The sequence below is a fragment of the Nannobrachium achirus genome (assembly GCF_963921795.1).
Source record: "Nannobrachium achirus genome assembly, chromosome: 8".
Taxonomy (NCBI): Eukaryota; Metazoa; Chordata; class Actinopteri; order Myctophiformes; family Myctophidae; genus Nannobrachium; species Nannobrachium achirus.
Genome location: NC_137817.1, coordinates 49,131,411 through 49,156,741, shown reverse-complemented (window position 1 = coordinate 49,156,741; position 25,331 = coordinate 49,131,411). Strand labels below are relative to the sequence as shown.

At 41.6% G+C, this 25,331-nt stretch overlaps 2 protein-coding genes across 2 annotated transcripts in view; both read left to right on the top strand.

Annotated features, from left to right (window-relative positions):
• Positions 1 to 422: 422 nt before the first annotated feature.
• taf15 (TAF15 RNA polymerase II, TATA box binding protein (TBP)-associated factor) lies at positions 423 to 14,907 on the top strand. The gene is made up of 16 exons (XM_080731691.1): positions 423 to 565; positions 2,342 to 2,375; positions 2,764 to 2,797; positions 2,920 to 3,001; positions 3,475 to 3,565; positions 4,638 to 4,786; positions 6,116 to 6,395; positions 8,915 to 8,949; positions 9,609 to 9,641; positions 10,095 to 10,222; positions 10,519 to 10,648; positions 10,794 to 10,919; positions 11,214 to 11,286; positions 12,414 to 12,496; positions 12,938 to 13,097; positions 14,420 to 14,907. The coding sequence occupies exons 1-16, from the start codon at positions 556 to 558 to the stop codon at positions 14,457 to 14,459; spliced, it is 1,488 nt and encodes a 495-aa protein (XP_080587817.1). The 5' UTR covers positions 423 to 555; the 3' UTR covers positions 14,460 to 14,907.
• A 1,315-nt stretch (positions 14,908 to 16,222) lies between these two features.
• mmp28 (matrix metallopeptidase 28) overlaps positions 16,223 to 25,331 on the top strand; it is a gene marked incomplete at both ends in the record, with an annotated part of 67,638 nt that continues 58,529 nt past the window's right edge. The window contains 3 exons of the mRNA XM_080731097.1: positions 16,223 to 16,381; positions 18,722 to 18,798; positions 20,866 to 21,068. Of these exons, the coding sequence (XP_080587223.1) occupies positions 16,223 to 16,381; positions 18,722 to 18,798; positions 20,866 to 21,068 (439 nt within the window). The remainder of the gene's footprint in view (positions 16,382 to 18,721; positions 18,799 to 20,865; positions 21,069 to 25,331) is intronic.

Genomic DNA, 25,331 nt, shown 5'->3' with positions numbered 1-25,331 from the left:
GCCTTTGTATTTGATGTTATGCTTTTGAAACTAGATAAAGTACTATGTTCTATCTGTCTGTCTTTCAATGTTATGAGATACTTAAAGTGTGGTTCCTGTGGAAATATAAAGCTTCGGCTTTCTAGGATCTCCTTTTAGTTGACCTTATACCAGTGATTTGTACTGTCATGAAACTGTACTTTTTTCTATTGCAAACTTCTAATAAATTATTCAATCAATCAATCAATCAATCAATCAATCAATCAATCAATCAATCAATCAATCCCATGTATTAAAGCATTTTACTTGACTGTGTACTCTGTACTGCCTGTGGAGGGCAGCATCCTACTTTAACTGTGCACAGTGTGCCGGAAACGTCCATTAAACGCAGCAGGAGGTTCTCTCCATAGAGGAAGTGGTGACTCCAGGCTTGCTTTGCTCGCTGCTCTGTACAGACCGTGTTCGTCTTGGCTGCTTCACCGTGTTGAATGATTCTACCATTTTAACTGTAACTCACTGTGTTGTTGCAGAGAAACCGAACTTCTTGTGGTTTTTTAAGACACACGAGGAAGCACAATGGCTTCTGGTAAGATTTTTTAAACCCAAGTTATTTATGGTGATATGTGTTTGTGTGGTAGAAATGGCATCAAAGTTAGCATGGCTAGCTACTAGCTAGCCGCGCGAGCGAGGCCACGGCTGGGCTCGGGCTATTTGGTGGAACGTAGCACGAACGCACCTTGCTTTTTCTTATTTTTCTTGGCCTTTAATATAACACACACCCAAATTATAGACGTTGTTAAATTTAACATGAATGCAATCGTGTTTTCTAACGACTCGTCGTGTAGTGGTGTGTAATTATCCGGACGGGAGTGTTTGGTTTTGGAGGCGTTGAACTTGGCTAACGTTAGCTTAGCTTTAGCTAGTCAATGGAACAACGACGTCTTCGTGCTATAACCAGTGGTGGAAAAAAGTACTCGCATTTAAAGTACAAATGTTTGCAAATAGCCTATCTATAAAATAGGGCCAAAGTGGAGTGATTAATGTACGTTTTACAATATAATAATTTATATGTTTTCAAATAAAATGTAGTGGAGTAAAAGTACATTATGATCCGAGATGTAGTGGCGTGGAAGTAAAAGTACTAGGAATTGGAAATCCTCAAAATTGTCTTTAAGTACAGTACTTGAGTAAATGTACTTAGTTACTTGACACCACTGCGTGCTAACATGCTAACGGCTAGCTGATCTTTGTTGGGGACTAGCCTAGTGTGACCCCGGCTTTCTTTTGTTTGATTGTGACCACCCGGATCGATTAGATGTGATACGTTTAAACTGTCGCCTGGGGGGATGTTGTTGAAGCTATCTTTATCATAAATACACATCATGTTTTGTTTATTTATATATTTGATGTCTAGTCCAGGGACTAGTCGAAACCCGGTGGAAATTCACCGCCATTTTTGCCGCACGGCGTGGTATGGTGTCTTCTGGTGATGGAGGCCTGGTTTTAATATAAAACGAACGGTGTCGCCTGTCGAACAGATCTGCAACCAGCTAATAATGCAGATCCTGATTTTTTTTTAGCTCACTGTTAACCAAACAGTGGGTAGGCCTAGGGGACCCATATGTGGGTCGCAGACGACCAAATCTTATGGGTCACGAGTAAATATCCCCTTTATTTTTGTGATTTGTTTTTTCTATTTTGTTCTTAATTATTTCAAAGTTTCAACAAGATTCCCCCAAACAAATCTAAAAATGTCATGAATTAAAAACATAATTAGACTTTTTTTTTCTAAATAATTTCATAAAAAAAATATATATATATATATAAAAGGGGCCCCAATTTAAACAAGCCAACACCTTTCTTGTGGGGTTTATCCTTTTAGTTGACCTTGTACCTGTGAACTGTACTGTTAATAACCATTTAATAATAACCTGTACCTTTTCTTATACAAACCTATCTAATACAGTCATCAATCAATAAGAAGTAGTGAAAATGGCAGATCTACAAGCTCTCAATGCGGCGGGTTGGGAGCTTGTAGATCGTCTATTTTCGGTCCCAGGTAAACTTCTAATTTCTCTTGTGTCTGGAGCAAAATAAATTGGAAAACTGTTTTAGGTCAAGCGAGCATAAATCAAGCTTAACAGGCTAACCTACTTCCTTCCAGTAAGCATGTTTGTCTCTTGTTTATAATTACCATAGCTACCTAGTGGCTTAAATCGGATCAACACAGATCAGGGCATCAGCCCAGTTTGAGGGTTTAAAACCAGCGCCATACATCAACAAGGGTTGTGTGATTTTGTGGTTTTTCTCATGTATATCATCTCAAAATCCTGATATTAATCTCAAATTTCCTTTGACACAGATTCGGGCTACGGTCAGCCCGGTGCGGCACAAAGGTATTTATTGCACCAAATAGAATTTTCATTTATAAGTAGTCATAGCTTAAAGTAGTAATTCACCCTACAAAAATACTTATTTTCTATCAATCATGCACATCATGCAACCTTTTTCATCATGCAGTTTTTTAGTTTTTTCTTCCCGCTTTCATAAGCCAATAATTTGCTGACCGGCTCAGTTTCCTTTTGACTAACCGGGTCGTCATATTATTGGCCTAAGAATGTGACAAAACAAAAACAATCTCCGTGAATGGGTTGTTTAATCGATCGAAAATACGTCATTTTTGGGGGTGAACTACTCCGTTAAATGGAAATTATCTGCGATAAGTGACATTTCAGTTCTAATTTGACGTTTTTCTTTTCTTTTCTTTTTTTCAATATCTTACAGTTACGGATCATACGGCAGTCCGCCGACTGGGCAGGTAACAATCTTCACAATTTATTATACCAATCTCCCGTTTAGATTATTGTGAGTACTTGATGTAGAGCAGGCTGTTTGGAGTAAATGTAGCCTGTTATTAAAGTGTCCTTTGTGCCTTTTCAGGGTTATGGTCAAGGTAATGGTGGCAGCTCTTACGGAGGTGCTCAGGCCTACGGTGGTGCTGCTGGATATGGAGGACAATCAGGTATTGATCAGTCATCAACTGAGTTGACCTACTGGCCTAATATCAGCATATTATGCCCTGTTGGTAAAATATATCATGGACTGTTTAACATTTTTATATTTACACACACACACTGTATATCAGTGGTTCTCAAACTTTGTCATGTCAAGGACCAAGTGAACATATTTTGTGACGGGACCTTATTTTCAATATTTTCATAAAAATGGCAGATGTACAAGCTCGATAGTGAGATCATCTGCTATTTTTGAATAGCCAAGACATAAAAGGATAAAGTAGATAAAATGATTGCTTAACTACTTATGCTGGAAACCCCCACCCCATCAAGGACCCCACTTAGAGAGCCAATGCTAATTACGTTTCATGCAAATCGTGTGTACCATTTTTCAGACGAATGGTAGTTTACCATGTGGCTCAGTTTTGTCAGTGTGTATGTATATCACCTTTTTAAAATGTAATATTGTTTGTTGTCACAGATGCTTATAGCCAGCCTCCACCGGCAGCTTATGGAAGCCAGCCGGCCTATGACAGTTATGGACAGCCACCTGCCGCTCAAGATCCAGCTGGGTAAGATCACTATAGTGTTGATTTTGACAGAAAATTTAGTTTCACTAGTCAGTCTTTTGAATATGATTCCATTTAGTTCTAGTCATATTTTTGTCATCTAGCATATTTTAGTTTTAACTAAGTATTGACTAAATCTACAATTGATTTAGTCTACAAAAATGTGTTTTGGCTGGCCTTGATGCCTGATTTTACACTTACAGTATTTTCTGGACTATAAGGCGCACCTGACTATAAGGCGCACTGTCAATGAATGGTCTATTTTCAAACTGTTTTCATATATAAGGCGCACCTGACTATAAGGCGCACATAATAGACGCTACCGTTGTGTTATGCATCCAACAGATGGAGCTGTGCTAAAGGGAATGTCAATGTCAATGAATGATCCATATATAAGGCGCACTGGACTATAAGGCGCACTGTAGTTTTTTGAGAAAATTAAAGGCTTTTAAGTGCGCCTTATAGTCCGGACAATACGGGTAGTTGCAAGCTGTTGTCATTGTTTTAGTCTAAATCTAATCTGCCTTGGTAGATATGTTTACGAAGCCTAAAAGCCAAACAAATGTATTTTTTATTTTTGTTCCATTATTAAATATCAGAAACACAATGAAATCGTTAATCACAATTAATTGTGTAAAATCTGATCGTGACAGCCCTACTTATCACTAATACTTTAGTTCACTATTGCCTCACATAAAAACAGGATGTAATTCTTTTCCCTCACTTACGGTTTCTACATGAAGATGAAAAGAGGATTACACTGTCTGAGGACTAGATTTATTTAATATTGTTACAGGATTGAAGGGGCTAAAGAAGACCATCCCATATGTAATCTTTATAATGTGAATCCTTTAAGATGTTATCCAATTTAGTGAAATGTTCGGTTGGCTGAAAATGCAATTGTCATAGCTGTTCATTTTTCCCATGTAGTTAATTTTGTTTTTGTATTTCTTGCACATAAAAAAAAAGTACATTCCAGTGCTTATTTCCTGCTTTCACATGCCTGGATTAAATGTGTTCTTCTAGGGGCGTTTTCCCTATTGTATTTATATAATGATTTACACTTTTTTTTAAGGTATGCTGACAAGGCTGCATCTTACGGACTGGGGTCTGGTGCTTCGTATGGGCAGCCACCGCCGAGCAGCGGTTCTTATGGTCAGCAGGGGTCCTATGGTGGGGCTCCAGACGCCAGCAGTGGCGGTTATGGAGGGAGGAGGAACGACGGTGAGAATTCTGTGCATTGTTGATCTGATCGTTGAAAAAAGTACCAAAGCCCTAATGTTTAAAGCTACAACCGGGAACATAAATTAAGAAAGAAAAGTAACAGATTAAATGCTCATTATTAACCACACCCACAACATATACAGAATGTCTGACGTTTGGCTTTGAATGCCGCCATGTTATCTGCCAACTTAAAATACAGTCGGCCAAAACAATGGTACAAATCACATGGCCATTAGCGGGAGCAATTCATCTTTGAGGTGAATGCGAGAAGTGATTAATGGTTCACTTGACGTTTATCTTGCAGCCGACTTTGCGGTCGAGGCCAATGCGAAGGTGTAACCAGGGCATTCTTTTCGGCAGCTTTATAAAGCTTCATTCTGGTTTTATGCAGTCAGCTATGGAACTGGCAATGTTATGTGCGAGTCAGTGTGACCATTACGCCGGCCTTTCACAAATGCAGAAGATGCATCCCGCTTTCCAACCATTGGTCATTATACCAGTCATATTGTGACTACAATGGACATGCACAGAGAGAGAAAATGGGGGAATAGATTGAACCTGTATTGAGCCCACAGGGGAAATTCAGCAGGTTTGGAAGAATTTGATCTCAGACATGCAAAGCGCTGCATGAAAAGAATTACGGTACATCCTTGCAATAGTCATTTTAGTATGCTAAACCTGACCGTCAGACAGTGGTCATGCATACTAATAGTTAGAGGCAGGTGCCAGTCACGCACAATGGGTTGTTGACGCTTTTGTTTTATCAGGAGAGTGAGATTGGGACGGAAGGTGTTATTATCTCTAATAACAAAAGCCTATTTTTAGTGACTCCATTTGATGTTTGCGTTTACCTTGCTTATTGCAAGATACTCTGGATAAGAGCTTCTGCTATTTTAAATATGTATGTATGGATTATGGAACGTCGTCAGTATAGTATTGGGCCTGTCACAATTATTACATAGTCGCAATAATTTGAAATAGTCGTAATGTTAAAAATGTCAATATATTAAAAAAAGTAGATCCACATTTTAAAAACGTGTCAATGTTGCACGTTTTGAGCTTGTAGATCGTCTATAATGTTTTACGTATAAAGTAATTAAATATGGCATTTGTCATATCTGCCCCTACAACTTTTACAAAGCCTAAAAGCCAGAACAGAATGTCATTTTGATTCATTAGCAACGTAATTTAAAAAGTCAATCCCAATTATTTGAGCGACAATAATCTGCAAGTGAAATGTCCCCACAATCGTGACAGCCCTCACATGGCATTGCATGGCATCTAAAGTGTGTCTGTGTGTTTCTGTCTGTGTTGATGGTGATGCCGAAGGTGAAAGCGGCGGCCGTGGCGGCAGCAGGTATGGCCGAGACGACCGGGGCTCCGACAGCTCGGAGGGAGGTGGTTACAGAGGACGAGGGAGAGGAGGCGGCGGGGACCGTGGCGGGGACCGCGGCGGCGGATACGGCGGCGACCGCGGTGGCGGAGGAGGATACGGCAGCGGCGGTGAACGTAGCTATGGCGGCGGTGACCGCGGTGGTGGTGGCGGCGGCGGCTACGAGCGCAGTAGCGGGTATGACCGCGGTGGAAGAGGCGGACCTCCTGGTATGGGGTAAGTTGCAGAGCGCCACTGCCCCTAAGGTACCACACACTCCCCTGTAGACGTCACTTATTTAATGCCCCCATTGCATGAAAATCCCTTCCATCCCCCATATAGACCCACGACAAAGCCCCATGCCATCCACACTTTGCTCCAGTTCCCAGGTTGTCTTCATTCATATTCCTTTGTTACTACCCGACTCATTTAGAATTGTCTCAATCAAACACTATTAATGGGCACCTGACATGCATGTACATTTTCAGTTATGGGTTCTCTCTTGAGTGGTGGGTTGTTGTGTTTTTGAAAGAGCTTGCGTGCTTCACCGAGGACCCACTGGTTTACTGCGTCAGCATAGTCCTCGGATGGACAGCGGTACACGTGCGTGTTGAACTAAGACTATTCTAGGCCCCGTTGTACAGCAGTCATAGTAGTTAAAGGACGGCGTCACCCATTTTCAACCGATCTTCATTTAATTGGTCCTCACTAATGCTCATGATATTTCTTTTTTTTTTCTCTCTACTGTCTGTCTCTCGGAGGAGGATTGTGGAGTTGACGCTTAAGAAACCCGCCTACCATTGACATCTTCATTGTGCATGTTTTTTTTCTTTCGAACAAGTTTGAATTTTATTTTATTTTATATACATTTCTTTAATGTGAGAACAATGGCTTCCATTATAGCAGGCTAACTAAACTTTCCAGGAAAATCCTGCAGTTTCCAAGCTTGGATTCCCAATTGATGATGTCACTGGTAGACTGGTTTCTGAACTGCCCACAGGCCTCTGAGACAGACGACGTAGGCAAAATGGTACCATGTTATAATGAGCATAAGTGAGCACCAATTATATGAATATAGGTTGAAAATGGGCGAAGCTCTAAAGTTACTTCTATAAATGGGCCGGTGTTTTTCGAAGCCAGACACTGCTTGACGGGACCTTTGGTATGAGCACTCTTTGAAGCTATTTCCTGAAGTATTTTTTCACTACTGAAAATGGGGCTTACGTGCTTTTTTTTTTTTTTTACGTGTGAAAGAGGGCCATGCAATTACAGCCACTTGTCAGGCACATAGGACATTTTTGTTATACATCAAACGTAGAGTACATAACCGTAGGTTACTAGCTCATTACATGCAGACAAGAGAAAGAAATGACAAGTAAAGAAATGATCAAATTTACTATCATGACTAGGGATGTGACGATAATCGTTATTGTCGTTTATCGTGATAAAAAACACTCACAATAATTGTATCGGAGATTTAAATTTATGGTGAAATTATCCTTCATCATGCACTGAGATATATATTCATCTTTTATTTGCAGAGCTACGTATTCGATTATCCGGTACCATTTAAACCCTCTATAATTGGTAAAATTAGAGGGTTTGCGCTTGATAGTCTTTTTTTCACTCTACCAAATCTTTGCCAAAAAATAGACTATCTACAAGCTAACAGCACATCTTGTTGCGAGCTTGTAAATCTGCTATTTTTTGGCAAATGTTCTGCCACAGGATAATGGATTTTAGTTTCATTATCACGACAATATCGTAAATCGCGATTTCGTGACATGACATTTTATATCATCCCATCCCTAATCATGACTGCTCTGGCAGGCTGTAAATTATTCCCAGTGGACATTTGTTTGTAGATGACTATTATGCAGCAGCCATAAACCCAGATTTTCTTTTTGGTCTATTCTTTTGCTGTTTTTCCCTCACGAAGAAAAGTTTCTTGCTAAACGATGAAATGACCTCCTTGGAAAACTAATGCACGTAAAAAGAACTGGAGCCACATTCCGAGCTGCTTCACATTCAACAGGTTTCATTCAAAGTGTTGTAATATTTGACGTTGGCAAAAGATGTGTGATGTGTTAACATGGATCTGCGTTTTATACTACAGGTGTCAAAGTGATTGACATAAAACTTGGACCTCAGTTAAAGGAGCTTACACATGCACTCGGTGGAAGAGCGCTTATCGAGTGCCACAGACATTAATGCTAATTTGGACCTTTTTACCTCAAAATGTACTGACTTTGGCGTGGCAACTTTCTTTGGCTGTTTTCTTTCTTTCTTTTTCTCCAATCTGATGTTACCACTTAAACCCTAGCATTCTTTTTCGGCGAAAATAGCAGATCTACAAGCTCGCATCGCATTACGGCGCGCTGTGAGCTTGTAGATGTGCTATTTTCAGCGAAGATATTTTAGTTCAGAGCGAAAACTGGAGGGGACCCTAGTATAGACCCATGGTAAAGTATATAGGGTTTAAGTGGTTAACCTTGATAAAACTATCAAAATTGTGTAAAGATTCAGTGACACGATAACTTGGGTGTTTTCACTCGTAAGCCTGGCTTCAGTTGAGCCAGAGGTGTCTAGTCGTCTGTTCACTGAACTGCACTGTCCAAGATTTTTAACGCGTTCCTACCATAGTCACACACCGTGGCAGGACTGTGCATACTGATGATGGTGATGTAGGGGAGCTTTGAGCTCCCGGTTGGGACACACAGGAAAAGCCATCAATATCTCCAATTTTTCCTCTGCAGAGGTGGTGACCGTGGTGGCTACAATAAATTCGGTGGTAAGTGACGAGCATCAGAACTGTCTCGGTGGGGTGAGGAGGAGAGAATTAGATTTTAGGAAAAGAGAAGGGAGAGAAACTTAGGGAGGGAAAGGGATCAAGAGAGAGGAAGGTTTGGGAGGGGAGGGGGGGCTGGGTGGTAACAACAAAAATGAATGCCACCATTTTCATGTTCAAATCCCAAGGGACTCCACCTGTTAACAGGATTTCTTTTAAATGGTCTTCAGAATATGGTAAAAAAAAAAGAACAAAGGAGCCTGAGTGGTAAAATAATGGTACTGTTGCATGAAGACATGGGTTGAATGTTAAAATGCCAGTGGAAGGCAGGTGTGCGTGTGTGTGCCTGATGCGAAGAAGGTAAAAACATTCTAGACCTGGAGACATTCTGGTGGTTATTTCTCTAAACGCCAATCAAAGGAAAAAACTATTCCTGTCCTTGTTGCAAGGTGTTGGTATATGATGCAACCGTCTCGAAACACACTGCAGGAAGCTGTAAACAAACATGGACTTTGTTGAATGAGATATTTAAAAAGAAAAAGTAGTTTATATGTATCACATTTGTAGGAATGAAGTTGAAGTAATTGTTTGTATGGACCACTGTATGTGTTAGATTCCTTGCTCACGGTTTCCCCTCCATTCTCTACTCTGCTGTGTTACAGGCTCTCGAGACTACAGTTCAAGGGATGAACCTTGTAAGAATCAGTTTGTCTTTTGCTTTTGACCTACACAGTATATGGTTGTGGTAAATACTAAAGGCTAATTTAAACTGTCTCCTTAACCTTTAAACAAATATATCGTCGTTGTCGGGTGGAAACCTTGTATGTCCAAAACCGTTCGTTTTACATTTATCATTTTAAACATTATTTAAACTAGTGAAAACAGCCGATCTACAAGCACACAACGGTGCGAGGCGTTGTGTGCTTGTAGATCTGCTGTTTTCACTACTTTTGTGCGACGGCCTTGAATGATGAAGCAGGGCTTTGTGACAGAACGTACAAATTTGAAACTTGGCGATACGAGGTTTCCACCCAACCACGGCGATATTGTAGAGTCTAATACAATCGAGCTTAACCTTTTCATGGTATGGGTTCCAACTTGGGTGCAACTGGTGATGTTCGTCTTTCCCTGATCTTGTCCATTTATAGCCGGTGGTGGCGGCGGTGGAAATAATGAGGACAACTCGGACAACAACACCATCTTTGTTCAAGGACTGTCAGAGGAAGTCACAACTCAGCAAGTGGGCGACTATTTCAAACAGATTGGTGTCATCAAGGTATGGTAACTTTTGAACGCTGTATACATAAGTAGTATATAGTATGCATTTTGACACGCACAGCCCCACCTCCTCACCTGCTCCCTACATTCACTGCTGTATCAGGCTGTCCCACTAATGCCTTGTAAGCAATTACTCATTAGTTGGCAAGTGTGAAACCCGAAGTCAGGAACCATGTTCTATCATTGATCTCGTTAACTTCAGAATCTAGAATCACAATGTGATTATACAAAATGTACCCCCTCGACTCAGCCTTTGAACCAACACACCTTTAAGGACTGCTCTTTTCCATGTAGGTGAACAAGAAGACTGGCCTGATCATGATCAACCTTTACTCTGACAAGGCCACCGGGAGGCTAAAAGGAGAGGCCACCGTCTCTTATGAAGATCCACCATCTGCCAAAGCTGCCATTGAATGGTTTGATGGTGAGTCAATTAACATTTTTAAGACTATCATCAAGCAATTTTTTTTAAAATTGTAGATTAAGTGGTTAAAAGTCACACAATCGCATCACAATCTAAACCAAAGCAATTGCAAAACTACATGAAAAAATATAATTCTGATTTCTAGGCAAGGAGTTCCAAGGCAAACCCATCAAGGTGTCTTTTGCCACCCGAAGAGCTGAGTTCACCTCACGGGGAGGTGGGGCAGCTGGAGGAAGAGGTGGAGGAAGAGGAGGAGGAGGCGGAGGTGGTGGTACGTGTCAATCACTGTCAGGCGCCAGCATTTGCACTCAGGGGTTAAAGTTCTCCGTCCTGGGGACGGATTTCCGTCTTGAGGATTCCCTAGGGGCTATTTATGAGATCAGAAGATTCGCAAAAAAAGAAAAAACCTGAACCATCTGCGCTAATTATAATAGCATCAAAATAAATTTCCGTCTCGGGATTTGTTTTTGCTTTAACCCCTGTGCACTTCTGACGGTATCCAAGTTGTGATGTGTTTGAATGACCTTTGCACCCAGGTTATACAACGTTGTTCTTGCTGTCTCAGGTTTTAGAGGACGCGGAGGTGGAGGAGGACCCAACTTTGACGTGAAGGGAGGAGACTGGCCCTGTCCCAACAGGTATGTGAGATTCCACTGTCATGTCTGTTCTCGACGCACCATGACCTTTATTGTGATCATTTTGGTTGAAATGAAGTAAAGCAGAGTATGTCTGCAAGTGGTTAGAGGTGCTCTCCCTACTCTTCCATAGAGAAACTTGGACCATGCCTGTGGTATCGGTTAGGACGCCAATTGATTGACAAATAATATTGCCAGAAGTTCGTTGGTGCAATAGAGGGTATGCGCATGCTTAAAGTGAATGGTAAATCGAGTGGCAAAGTGAGTTTAGCGTTGTTTAACGTCGTATAATACAATCAGATAGGACTTCTCTGTTTGGATGTTTGGGCTGTCAAGGCCAGAAAGTAGTTTTTTGCCACTCAGTAGGCGTTCCTGCATAACTTCCTGGTATGATGATGTCACACGCATACCGTCTATACTTCTTGGCCAAGCGTGGAGTTTGGTCTCGAATCCCAGTAAGGACATAAACATACAAATTGCGCCTTTTAAAAACTGAACGAAAAACATTTTGGCTCTTAGTGCAGGGGTTAAAGTTCTCAGTCCTGGGGACTGATTTCAGTCTTGAGGATTCCATAGGGGCTATTTCTGAGATGCAGAATCAGTGCAGATCCGTAAAGAAAATAAGGGGGAGGTATAGCGATGGCTGCGGCGTGAATGACAAAGTCGTCAAAACACTAGTCAAGTGATCTCCAAACTAAAAAAAAAGCAGTTATAATTTCAATATGAGTATTTGAATTGGCCAGACTAGCAATAGAATACAACAGAACTTCAGAAGATACGTCTATAAAATGAAGCAGGGATTGGCACACACACACACTCAGTGAAGGCAGTTGAGAACTTCAGCGAAACACCCCAAATATTGGTGTGCACTTCGCACGCCATGTTTCAAAAATCACATTTGGGACATGGTCTGAAAATACATTTCAGTCTTGGGATTTGTTTTGGCTTTAACCCTGCTCTTAGTGTTCGTATACATTTGATTGTCATTTTCAGAGATGTCCGTTCCTAAATATGACATTAACCTGAATGGGAAGGCAAAAAGAGAAAATTGCAAGCTTTCACTTCCTTGATGATGCATTGCATTGAGTGGCATTAGTAATAAGATGTGATGTCTCTTGCCCTTTCCTCAGCTCATGCGGCAACATGAATTTCGCACGGCGGTATGAATGCAACAAGTGCGGCGCGCCCAAACCCGGGGACGCGGGTGGAGGAGGTATGTGATCCTGCTTGATAGAAAAATGCCACGGAATGCAGTTTAAACCATATGAACTCTAGAGCGGTGCCTCTCCAACCTTTTCATGCCACGGACCCCCAAATTCATATTTATTTGGCCGCGGACCCCCCCCCCCCATCTGAAGATGTATTTGTGGCAGCGACCTCCAGAAGAGGACTACTTTTGCCCAGGGACTCCCTGGTACCCCTCCAAGGACCTGTGGGGGTCCCCAGACCCTACTTAAGAGATCCAATGCTCTAGAGGCCCGGTTTACATTATTGCTATGCAGTTTGAGCTTTTAGATTTTCACTGAATGTTGTCTATTAGTACATGTCCAGTGGTTAACTTTGCTGATGTTGGTGCCCCCCCCCCCCCCCCCCCCCCTCTGCTCCGTCTCCTAAAGAATTTCCTGTTTTGATTTTGTCCCTTTCATCCTGTCAGATCGTGGTGGTGGTAGAGGTGGATATGGAGGGGACCGAGGCGGTGGTGGATTCAGGGGCCGTGGAGGGTTCCGTGGGGGAGACCGTGGAGGAGACCGTGGAGGCTACGGCGGTGGTGGCGGCGGAGGCTACGGAGGTGGAGGATACAAAATGGGAGGACGGTGAGTTGAAGAGGACATGCTTGACACCTTTTTTGCTCGTTGATGTCCGCTGCATTGGTTCTCATTGGCCAAGTTCAAATACAGTGGTGGAAAAAGTACTCTCATATACATTTGGCTTTGTATGCATGTTCTTACACGTAAATCTAAGTGCAAATGTATTTGTACCAAAATCTACTTGAGGTAGAAATGCCGAATGTCCAGTTTTACAATAGGGCTGAAGTGGTTCATGTATGTTTTGTAATAATGATCAAAATGAACAAAGTAACTAGTTTTCAAATTGTAGCGGAGTAAAAAGTGCAATAAAAGTGTTGAAAAATGGAAATACTCTTAGTAAAAGCACCTAAAATGTTAATTGTATACAGTACTTAGTTACTCTCCACCACTGTTCAAATGTATTAAGATTTGTTTTGGGCAACTTCTGCTGTATTCAAATATGACTGAACTCAGAGACACAAGACAGTGAACAGAGTCAGGCATGAGAGATGGGCAGGTAATGACAGACGGTAGAGTGCCTCGGGTTGGATTCAGACTGGGCTCATCTGGAATGGTAGCATTTATTTATGTGGTATGAAGAACCACTGGGTACACCTTCAAATGTCTTTTTGACTTGTGTCCAGTAGAGGGCGCATTGGCTTAAAAGTTGACAGGACCTCAGGATCATCTTCACTAGCTTGTTTCGAGGTCTGAAAGAATACCATAGCTCTTAAATGTGCAGCCTTGAGTTATGTTACATTTTAAATCTCATGCTTGGAGCCAGGGATCCTGAACACTTGATACATTTGCATGTCAAAACATTCCATAAGTCAGCCCAGGAGTACATTTTGGGTTAAAAGAGAGAAGGAAAAGCTTTTTGTATGAACCCATTAATATTCTTATTGCACTCTGTACTTAAAGGGGGAGAGGTTAATTTGTTGCCTTTTTTGCCGTATAGTTTTGGGGGTTGAAGTCTGAAGGTCTGTCTTGTTAAAACGAAGTTATGCGTCTGCATGTGCTCAATCGTTTCTCCTCACTCTTGAGTTTAAATCTTTGTAGGGCATCTTGGATTGTAATGCATTGTCTCTAAAACACGCAACACTTTATACAACAGAAATAGCCGATCTACAAGCTCAACGCGATTGGCTTCGCTGTGCACCGTGAGCTTGTAGATCAGCTATTTAATTTGCGTATTGCAGCAGCGTACATGCCATTATTTCGCCTATAAAAACGGCCCAAAATGGGGACGCCAGGGTTAGTGTGGCTAAGAGATTCTAATCATGTTTCATCCATGTCTCAGTTGAACTGGTTGTAAATGTAAAACGTGTTTGTCCTCGTCTGTCCCACAGAGGTGACCATAGAGAAGACAGAAGAGACCGGCCATACTAAGGATGATTCAGCTGACGGAACACCATTCCAGCCCAGGGGTTACGAGGGGTGGTGGGAGGGTGGAGGCTGGGGGGGCGGGTGGGGGATGAGAGATGTCCGGGGGAATGGGGGAAAGATTGAGACTCTTGATTTGCATACCTTTCATTGCCAACGTATCCTGTGGATCGCCCTCTGGTCGGACTGTTGGCGAGGAAAGGATGTGCAACTACTGTGAAGGGACTTTTGGGCTGATTGGCAGTTGTCTGTATAGGGTCGAATGTTTTGTTTTCCTTTGTTGTCTTTTTGTTCATTTTTCTTTGTACATCAGTTTCTCAGAATCTTAAGTCCAGGTGTTTTTTTGTGAGCGTAGAGTTCGTACCCATTGTTTTGTAAGAACGATGTTTTACTTGGGAGGGATTGTCTTTTTTTTTTTTTTTTTCCAAGATATTAAAACTGTCGTGATCTTTAATGTTGTGTCTGTGTTTTCTATTCTGTTTTACTCCGGCACACTGGCTTCAAAATGGGAATGTGACGTTTTGATTTTAGACCTTCATCAATCAGGTTATCTCCGTTGCAATCCCATTAAAGTAATAGTTTTTAGTCAGTCGGTTGGAAAATGCTTCCAAAACTGTTACTTTCAGGATTCAAGAATGGCAAAAGTGGCAGATCTACAAGCTAAAAATGCTTGTTGCGTTTCGAGCTTGTGGATCTGCTGCTTTTGTGTGATGCTGTAGTATGATCGAGTAAGGCGTTAATGTACGTTCAAAGAAAAGTTAGAGGTTTCTGCCCTTGAGCAATGTTTTTGAGTTTCTCTGGTACCTTTTGAGCCCCAGTTTGGTCTTCTATGACCTACGTACTTGTTTTTGTAGGTATGCAGAAGGAATCAACAGTGGAATCAAACGTATAATTTAATATAGCTCCTTTAGGAACCCCTCACTCCACTGCTGCGTAACAGTGGAGTGAGGGGTTCCGAAAGGAGCTAAATTTAATAATACATATTGTTACAGATCAACAAAAGCAAGACAATGAAACACAAAGCAGTACTTATTTGTGTACCCCAAGGTCAAATTAGCCTTCATGATTTGGGATTAAACATTTACCTCAACAGTAACATACAATCAGTGTAATAATATCACTTCTATATCTTTATCTCATTTGGCTGACCAGTTGATAAACCGATTTTCTGTCCATTTCTTATAGTAGTTACTGCACTCTGGCTTTGTAGGGCAGTACACAAGGGTATATAATTATTATAGAAATGGAATGATTGTAGGCCTATTTTTGTTTCATTTTCAAGTAATGTGCCAATACGAGTTATTTGTCTTGAACTGTATGTGGCGTCCAGGCCAATTTGTGACAGTCATTTTCATCAGAGCTATACTGCAGGCTAGTGAATGTGTAGGGGAAGAGTCGAGACGCTTCAAGACAGAATGTGAAATGCTCTGCTGGTATTTTGCCTTCAGCGTTTTATGTAGCCCGGCAGAAGTGGGCGGCGACGGCCCTCCTCCCCACTAATGTAGTGGCTCGCCTCGTTGAAATAGGCTTTAGTTTTTATAGGGATGGACGTAGAGGTGACATGTCTCACTGCAGTGATCTAGTGAAGGAAGAAACTCGTCTGCTTTGTATAGTTCTGGGTCAGGTCAGTTAAAAAATAAATAATGGTAGGCTATCCGCTCAATTAATTAGGCTATTACACTGTCTGTGAGAATAAGTAATGGCATCTGTGAACAGAAACGCACCTTTCTGTCCGTGATCCGCGTGTTATGTGATGTTACTGTCGCACAATGGACCTGATCCGACCACCACCGGAGCGGCGGCGTGGTGACAGCTTCATCACCAGGGCGACATGGAGGTTGACTCTAGCGGCGCTGATAGTCCTGAAGTCAGCTGTGTGTTCACCGCTCACCGCAACGGAGGAGCGCCGAGGAGGACCCGACCCTGAGGTAACCTACTGAGCACCACGAAGGCTTTACTTTGACTTGACTTCTGTGTTGTTTGTCAATTAAATGTCAGTCCTAAACATCTGGCAGGCAGGCGCAGATGACTGACAGATAGTGGTGGAAAAAGTACTCAATTTTTTTTAAGTAAAAGTATCAATATTGCAATATAGAAATACTCTGTTAGGGTGCCCTCACACCAAAATACCTAGAGTGGAATCCGCCAATGCATTTCAATGAGAATGGAGCGTTTTTTGCCAGCAGAGGATTTCTGCAAAAAAACGCTCCATTCTCATTGAAATGCATTGGCGGATTCCACTCTAGGTATTTTGGTGTGTGGGCACCCTTACAAGTAAAAGTCTGGTAATCAAAATTGACTTGAGTAAAAGTACAAAACAAGTATATTATCAAAATGTACTTAAAATGTTAAAAGTGCCCTAAACGTTGGCTTTCACGAGTTCAAAATGCATTAAAGTCTTGTGAAAATAGCAGATCTACAAGCTAGATGTGCTAGGCCTACTTTCAAATGGTTGAAATGTATAGGGCTGAAGTGATTAATGCATGTTTTGTAATCTATATCTACAAAATAATTAGTAACTAAAGTTACAAATACCTCAAAATTGTCCTTAAATACAGTACTTAAGAAGGCACAAATGTACATTATGTACTTAGTTACTTTACACCACAGATTAATGATGGGGCTGAGTAGTTGCAGCCAATTAGATGTATTTTGTCAGCAGTTTCATCAATTTACAGAATAACAAATGTACCCCTATATGAGCTGTAGAGCCAGATATCTGTACATTCAGGAGGAATACTGGTAAAATATATGCATGCGTTGACCATTAAGCACAGTTTAACAATATAGTCTTAAGTTCAACCCTGTTTTTGAAGAAGTCTGAATTATACATGTTTGGAATTGTATAGTTGGGGTTAAAGTGGTTTAAATTGGCTGCTATTTTGTGGCCACTGCCTCGCTTTATTGGCCAATTCAAAATGTAGGCTATGAAACTAAACACATGTGTTTCTACAATTACGAACAAAACGTGACAAATTGATTGAAACCCTTTATTTATTCTCGAAAAGAGCATTGAGGTTCACCCCTCGTTTGCAATGCTGTCGAGATTACACCAAAAAATCTACAATTAAGACACAAACGCTGTGCCTGCATTGGGATTGACATTAAATGCATGCCTTGCGCTTGCCTCTCTGTGTCTCTAGGGCAAGAGAGCATTTTTAGCCCCGCATTCCCCTCATATAATAGACATCTGTCATCGGTTGCATTTTAATTTCCATCACATCTTTACCACATCTGTAATTGTTGCTGTTTGCAGCTGCCTGAACATGCAACTCAGCTAGAACAGCCGAGAGACGGGAGGGCTTGAGAGATTTGTACTATAAAAATTCCAACATACTAAATCTCAAAGCATAATGCAGCATCAACATCTGTAGTCATGTATGCAGTTGGTTGCTTTCTTGGCTTAGACTCAAAATACTTAACAAATCACTGGATGCTTGGTTGTTGAGTAAAGGCCCCAAGGGTCTTTCTTTATCTAATGTATGTTGGGTGGTCCGGAACCACATATATATACAGCCCTGCGCACACATCTATCGATTCTTTGTAACATAAAGAGTTACATATGACATATTCACTACCTGGCTCTGACAGATGGCCACAAATGAAATGGAAAATATAGGTACAATTTTCCATTTTATGTTTTTTCCCATAAGCAGTCAGGGAGGTAAAAAGCATGCCAGCTTCCTTTTCGGGATAGCCTAAAGGGACGTGATTTGTTTTAACAGATAATCACCATTGCTCTGTAATATTCTTCTGTCTTCAGCAGGGACAAACAGATCCCAAAGGGAAGTTTGTCAAGCCTAGTGGCTACAAATCTTTGTCTAGGAACTGAATAGAAAACAGAGTGGTCCTTATTACTTTATTTTTAAACATAAATCAGTAGTTCCAGGGCAGGGAGATGTTGATAGACATTTATAGGCCTAAACCGTAAAATCAACAATAACAATGCAAATATTTCACAACAATAGACATTATTTGGGGGTAATAAAGTTTAGAAAGGCATACTGTATGCAGTAAGTGTGGTGCTTTCAAATTGTGCATTAGCTATACAATCAAAATTCAATTCAGACATTAGTGATTACATGTTTGTTCAACCGTAAGCCATGTTTTCACTGTCTGTGAAGCTGCTCAACAAGCTTAATTTATGCGGGGGGTGTATTATTCCATATAAGGTAGAATGACCAAAATGTTGTGTGTTACATGCTTATTGTGAAAAAAAAAAAAATATATATATATTCACTGAATGTAATATTGATAAATGATTGCAGGCTTTTCTGGAAAAGTACGGCTACCTGCACCAGGACGACCACCTCCACAATGCGGTAGAGGTGCAGTCGGCTGTCAAGTAAGTGTTGTTCCCCAACTTGAAGAAGAGACGGCAAAGCCCAGTTTATACTTCTGATTCTTGTACGAGAAGAGTTTTAACAAACGTATTCAGCTTCTTCTAGACATGTACATACTACTTCCTCTCCTCTTATACACAGTAAAGTCCTCAGCCTCATTCTTTCCTTTTGTTCCCTATCTCCTGAATCCCTGCTTAAAGGAGTAGTTCACCCCCAAAATGACTTTTTTTTCTATTGATTACTCACGCCATGGAGAGTAGAGTTCAATAATAGTTTTTGTTTTTTGTCACATTCATTAGACAAAAAATTGATTCAAGTAAATTTACCCCCATTGATTCTGGATGGGGACCCGTATCGAAACGGGTCCCCATCCGGAACGAATGGGGGTACATTTATTGTTATCACATTTTTGTCTTAGGAATGCGACAAAAAACTAAAAGTATTATTGAACTCTAGTCTCCATGGCGTGACTAATCAATAGAAAAAAAGTCATTTTGGGGTGAACTACTCCTTTAAGGCCCATTCCCACTGAGTTATCTGTCACAGATATTTTTTATCTGTATCTTACCATCCACTTGAATGGAGAAAGATCTTTTTTTTTATCTGTTTATCTGGCCCAGTGGGAATGGGCCTTTATGCCTATATTTTTATGATGGTTCATACATCATGCTAACCTGGTCAGGCCAAGTGCAACTGACCAGGACACCTCTCTAATCTTACCCTCTTCCTCTATTAGCACAACGTATGAATCATTAAAATAAATATAGGCATAAGCAATGAACTACAGAAGGTATTTCGAATCATGAGTGCAGAGTCGGCACGAGGAAAAGTTCAACATTTCAGCCAACTTTTTTTTGTCTGTGGAAAAAATGGTTTGTGATACTGTATGCCCCATAGTGAGAGATCCATTTCCGCACAAAATATATAATTATATAAATAAGATATTTTGGCTTGAAGCCCATACCGTAATTATAACACATTAGTGTATGGCAAGGAAAATTGTAAGAAGGAAAAAAACTAAAGTAAACTGAATTCAACTTTTCTGTGATAGTGTCCGTTGTGGACGTTTAAGCGAGAATGGCACATTGATAGTACTTATGTGTGTGCACACATGACTGTCAGATGCATAGAAATTGATATCTCACACGCCTTTTCAGTCACATGTTTCAAAATAATCTACTTTCAAACAATTGTAAATGGCACAGTCAGAAGCTGGCCAGAGGGCGAGCCAGGTTCTTGGAATTCCTGGTTGGTTCAGGGAGGGTTCAGGAGGTGAGGGTGTGTTTTACTGACTGCCCCCGTGCTGCCTTTCAGCCCTAGGGCTGGGCCAGTCGGAGCCTACCTCCAGTTAACACTTAAAACACCCAGAGAAGAGCTGTCCTACAACAGTAACATTCTAAATTTAACTCTCGGTGTATAGATGTGAGTGTGACTCAGGGAAATAAGGAACAAATGGAACAACTGACATTGAGGATTTGGTGGTGTATAAGAGGAATCCTTGTATGTATGTCTAGAAGAAGGAGGGGGGCCTACTAAAGCCCCCTGAGGGACTCCAGCCAATGAAGTATATAGGGTTTAAGTTGTTAATAGCAACAGGAATTTCCCTCAGGATCAATAAAGGCCTATCTATATAATCTACATAGGTACAGTAGGATTTACAGTATAAACAAAGATTATAGATTAAGATTATTTATAATTGGGATTATGTCCGAGTTGCCATTAACCACTTATATACTTCATTGACTGGAGTCCCTCAGGGGGCTTTAGTAGGCTTACATCTTTTTCCCTCTGCAGTGTAGTTTGCCAAAAGTAGCCGAACTACAAGCTCACAAGATGCGAAACAGTTGCATGCAAGTTGTTAGGATGTGCAAATCTAGATTGGCTATTATAGCCGAATGTTCACCCTCTATAATAGGGATGCTTGGGGTTCATGTGGTTAAATTCTATTGGAACAATTGCCTCTATTTTGAGTCCAGGAAAGGTTGGTTGTTTCAGACCAAATGAAATTATAAAAGTGTCAGTTCCAATCCAATGACATGATGTCAACCGCTCTCTCCTGTGTGCTGTAGGGAGTTCCAGTTGCTATCCCGGCTGCCTGTCACGGGGAAGCTGGACGGAGCCACCCTGAGTCAGATGGCCGAGCCGCGCTGTGGGGTGACGGACGAGGGCAGCCACCAGGTGTGGGCACAGCGGGTCAACGCCATCTTCACCGGGAGGAGGACGCCCGCCGGCAGCCTGCCACGTCTCCGCACGAAACGTTACACTCCACAAGGTAAGGATCGAATGTGTTGTTATGTACAAGATGTCTTTGTGCGAGCATATGTGCAATATGTGAAATTCAGAGTGCAGATGTACCATGTCTTGTTGGGAGTTCCATCAGAGCCTTACTGCCTACACTGCAGTCTACTGGAGACAGAAGCAACGATCTGTACGTTCTTATCTGATATTTAGACGTTATTCCACAAAGGTGAGAATACATTTGATTGTTGTTTTCCCAGTAAATATCAGTAGTCTTTCCACCAGAGCTGGTATCATTGTAGTATTAAGCATGTGTCTCAGCATTTCCCTGTGAACATGACATGGCCTGCTCACTCTACTCTACCGACTACTACTTCTCAAACAACTGGAAACATTTAGATGCCTTCAGCACATCCTGAAAAGGAACCGGTAGCCCTGTCCCAAACAATATTTTAGAGAGAACCAACAGCTAGTGTCATCAGAAAGAAAAAAACAAAAGATCAATAGATCAATAGCTGTCTAAAGAAATATGGGATTGAACCTGTCTACCTTTGGAGACTGAGAATGCAGCTGAACAGATGAAGGCCAAACAATCATGGGCATGGCTGAACCTGACCTTGATAGAGGATATGAGACCAAAACATTGATAGCAAAATTATAAAACAAAACTCAGAGTTGAGCCATGTGTTCAGCTAGTCCTGCTAACAAAGGTGTGCACTGCGGCTGTCTGTCTTTGGCAGACAGAGTGTGCGTCCTGCATCGGACTCTACAGCCATCAAAGAACACTCAACAAGTTGCCATAGCAGTCATCACCGGACATCAACGGACTGCCGCCCCATAAAGCAGCACTTTATGTCTCAGTACGGGGTGCCTGTGTCTTTCCAAAAGGAAATGCTCTGTTTTGGGCTAAATATTAATTTGGGAGGCTGCTGTCTGTATGTGTATGAGGATTTATGCGCACACGCATGTCTTTGTTTCCTAGTGGGGTTTGGCTGCTGTGTACAGTGTGTGACCACGGAGGGCAAGGCCTTCCTACCTCCTGCAGTGCAGTAAATGGTCATAAAGTTACCTGGGAGTGTCCACTGTCATAAAACTAAGCACTAATAGATCCCTGGGATATAATTAAGACTATTGTCACATGCTGGCTCTGTGGATAGCCTTTGTAGAACCGCCCCTGGACGCATCGTGACTTACAGAGGGATCTTGAACAAACAGTTCTCAGTGATCTCCGTATACAAAGCAGTTCTTCCAAGAACTCATCATTAAATATTAAGACTACCGGGCATTGTCGTCGTTCGGGCCAATACACGAAAAGACTCAGATTCTTATAGAAATAATTGCGATGGCAATTTCCCAAAACACTGCAATTTTCTGCCATGAGATATCTAACAAAAGCCCCATAGAGCAGAACATTTGGAAAGGCCACAGCGTTTAAGGTGGTTAAGAGTGGTTAGGGGGTACTTAAGAGTGGTTAAGGGTGGCTATGAAATGTCTTGCAGATTCCTTAAAGTTGTTAAAAGGCACAAAGGTGCCCTCCCTTAAGCCAGATCTCCCTGATTGAAATGGAGATTGAAACTCTCTTGACAACAAGAAAGGTAATGTTGCCACAGGACAGCTTGATTGCGGGGTATAGCTTTAATCTGCTTGGCCTTTGGTCAACTATGCTCCTCTTTTCATGAGACGGCCCTCCCGTTCATCAGTGGAACACATGTGTCAGAACATCTCAAGTAGAACCAGGGTTCAGGATATGGTTGATGTCTGGTGGAAACCTTCTTCGTCCAAAACCCTTACTTTACAGGAAAATAATAACCTGTGCTCTAATGTTTCTCAGACAGTGGGTCGGGACCCATTTGTGGGTTGCGGATACATTTGTGTGGGTCACAAGTGAATATCCCTTTAATCTTTTGCCATTAAGATCGGTAGCTATCTATCTTTCTAAAGATTTGCAGAAAAACATTTTTCAAATAAATTCCCTAAATTAGAAAACAAATGTGTTTAAGAAGTAGTGAAAATAGCAGACCTTCAAGCTCGCAATGCGGCGCGAGATCTTCTTGTAAGATCTGCTATTTTCACTTGTTTCGGTTGTCCCAGACAGACATCTGATTTCTCTTTTAGGTCTTGAGCTTAAAAGTTTGGGGACCACTGTGACTAACAGATCCAATACAGTTATTACTTAGTCACGTCTTTTTAATACTTTTCGTTGGTTAAATATTTATAGAATCCACAGGGACAGAGTTAACCACAGTTCTTTTTTGTTAATGCTTGAAGATGTTTTTCTGTGTGGTAGTATTACAATATGTGTGTACAACAGCCTGTTCAAATATCTCGCATGCACTGCATGTTTTTCTTTTCTTGCCTCTTCTCTCTCCCCAAGAAGTCAAAGTCATGGACTTTTAAGCTTTTCAACTTTCAACTTGCTGCTTCTCTCTCTCTCTCTCTCTCTCTCTCTCTCTCTCTCTCTCTCTCTCTCTCTCTCTCTCTCTCTCTCTTGTCATTTCTGTGGGAATCATTCAGCGTGTAGAGACAGTGTGTTTAGGAGAGGCGCTCTGAGCTCTATCTCCCCTCCCTCTCCTCCCTGTACCTCTGCATTCCTCCCTGTCACAGAGCAGAGATTGGCTAATGTATCGGGAATGTAGCAGTGGCCCGGTGTCGTGTCAGTACCTGATGTGTTCCATCTGCTACCTGGGTAAACAAATCCATCACTGACTGACTGACTGACTGGATGTCTGATGGCTGGCCAGTGTTTCCCAGAGAAATATGCAACCGGGTCTTATGAACACAAGCCCAAAAGAAGCAACTAACACATGAGCACTAATAGATCCCAGGGATATAATTAAGACTATTGTCCCTCTGTAGATTGCCTTTGTAGAACCGCCCCTGGACGCATCATGACTTACAGAGGGATCTTGAACAACGGTTCTCAATACTGGTTATTTGAAAATAGACGATCTACAAGCTTGTAGATCTGCTGTTTTCAAAGAAATATTGGGGGAAACATCTTTTTGAAAGATTTTAACAACACAAATCTGGTGTTGGGGTCCCTGGCATTAAATGTTTTCTGGTGGGGATACGCGGACAATCACATATTAATGTGGGGGTCCTGGACTTATAGAAACATTTAGTTGACTGACTGACTGACTGACTGACTGACTGACTGACTGACTGACTGACTGACTGACTGACCGACTGACTGACTGACTTACTAGCATATTGGCTAGCTGAATGACTGTCTAGCTAGCTAATTGGCTGGCGGAATATCTGACTGACTGGATGGGCTACTGTCATGGCTAGCTTCGCTGACATCCCTCCTCTGTCTGTCATTGTCTGTTCTCTAGTCCCAGACACGTGTCATTGTTCTATCTTCCCAGACACATGGCCCCCGGCTCATATGACAGGCTGGGAGAAACATCACACGAAAAGGAGCTCCATAATAGTGGATCCTGTTCCCGCTTCAGGCCAGAGGCCATTAAAACTTGGTTTAAAATATCCATTGATGTAGTGTAGTTTGGTGTAATGTGGTTGTGTATTGTAATGTTGTACGGTGGTTGACCGTCTGAGACAGACCAGAGAGTACTCTGCTGGTGTTGCAGTCTACTCACACACACACATCCATCAAGTTGACTCTTGTTGCTACAGATAAATGCGATTTATTTATACGTATTACACGGAACATATTTGATCTGCAAGCTCACCACAACATGTCGTAGAGCTTGTAGGTCGGCTGCTTTCTGTTTTTTGATTGATTGAAGAGTTTATTAGCAGTTTGCAATAGAACAAAAATACAGTTTCATGACAGCACACATCACTGGTACAAGATCAACTAAAAGGAGATCCTAGTAAGCTTTACAGCTTATTTACACAGGAACCACTTTATGTATCTCATATAACAATGGAAGACGTGCGGGACACGTGCCTATAGGTGCCTGCACTGAAGTTGGGTTTACTTTAATACACTTAACCATATTTTTGTGCACAAAACACATTTCAGTTTGTTTTCAAATAGCTTGTGTACCGTATATTGTCTCTGGTTGAGCCCTTTGGTCCTATAACTGTCGTTGCTACTTACGAGTAACTTTGTAACCTTAACTGCTGTGCCGCCTCTGGGCGACTGATTTTCCCTCTAAAGGCATCTATCTATCTATCTATATATATAAAGCTGCAGTTTGTAACTTTTATGTCCTACCTTTGATTTGAACCCAGGTCTTCCGCACGGGAGACCAAACGTCTACCGCTCATTCAAGGGAATCTAGGCAATTCTCACTTTGGCCAGCAGGGCCCAGGGGTGCTATTTGAACTT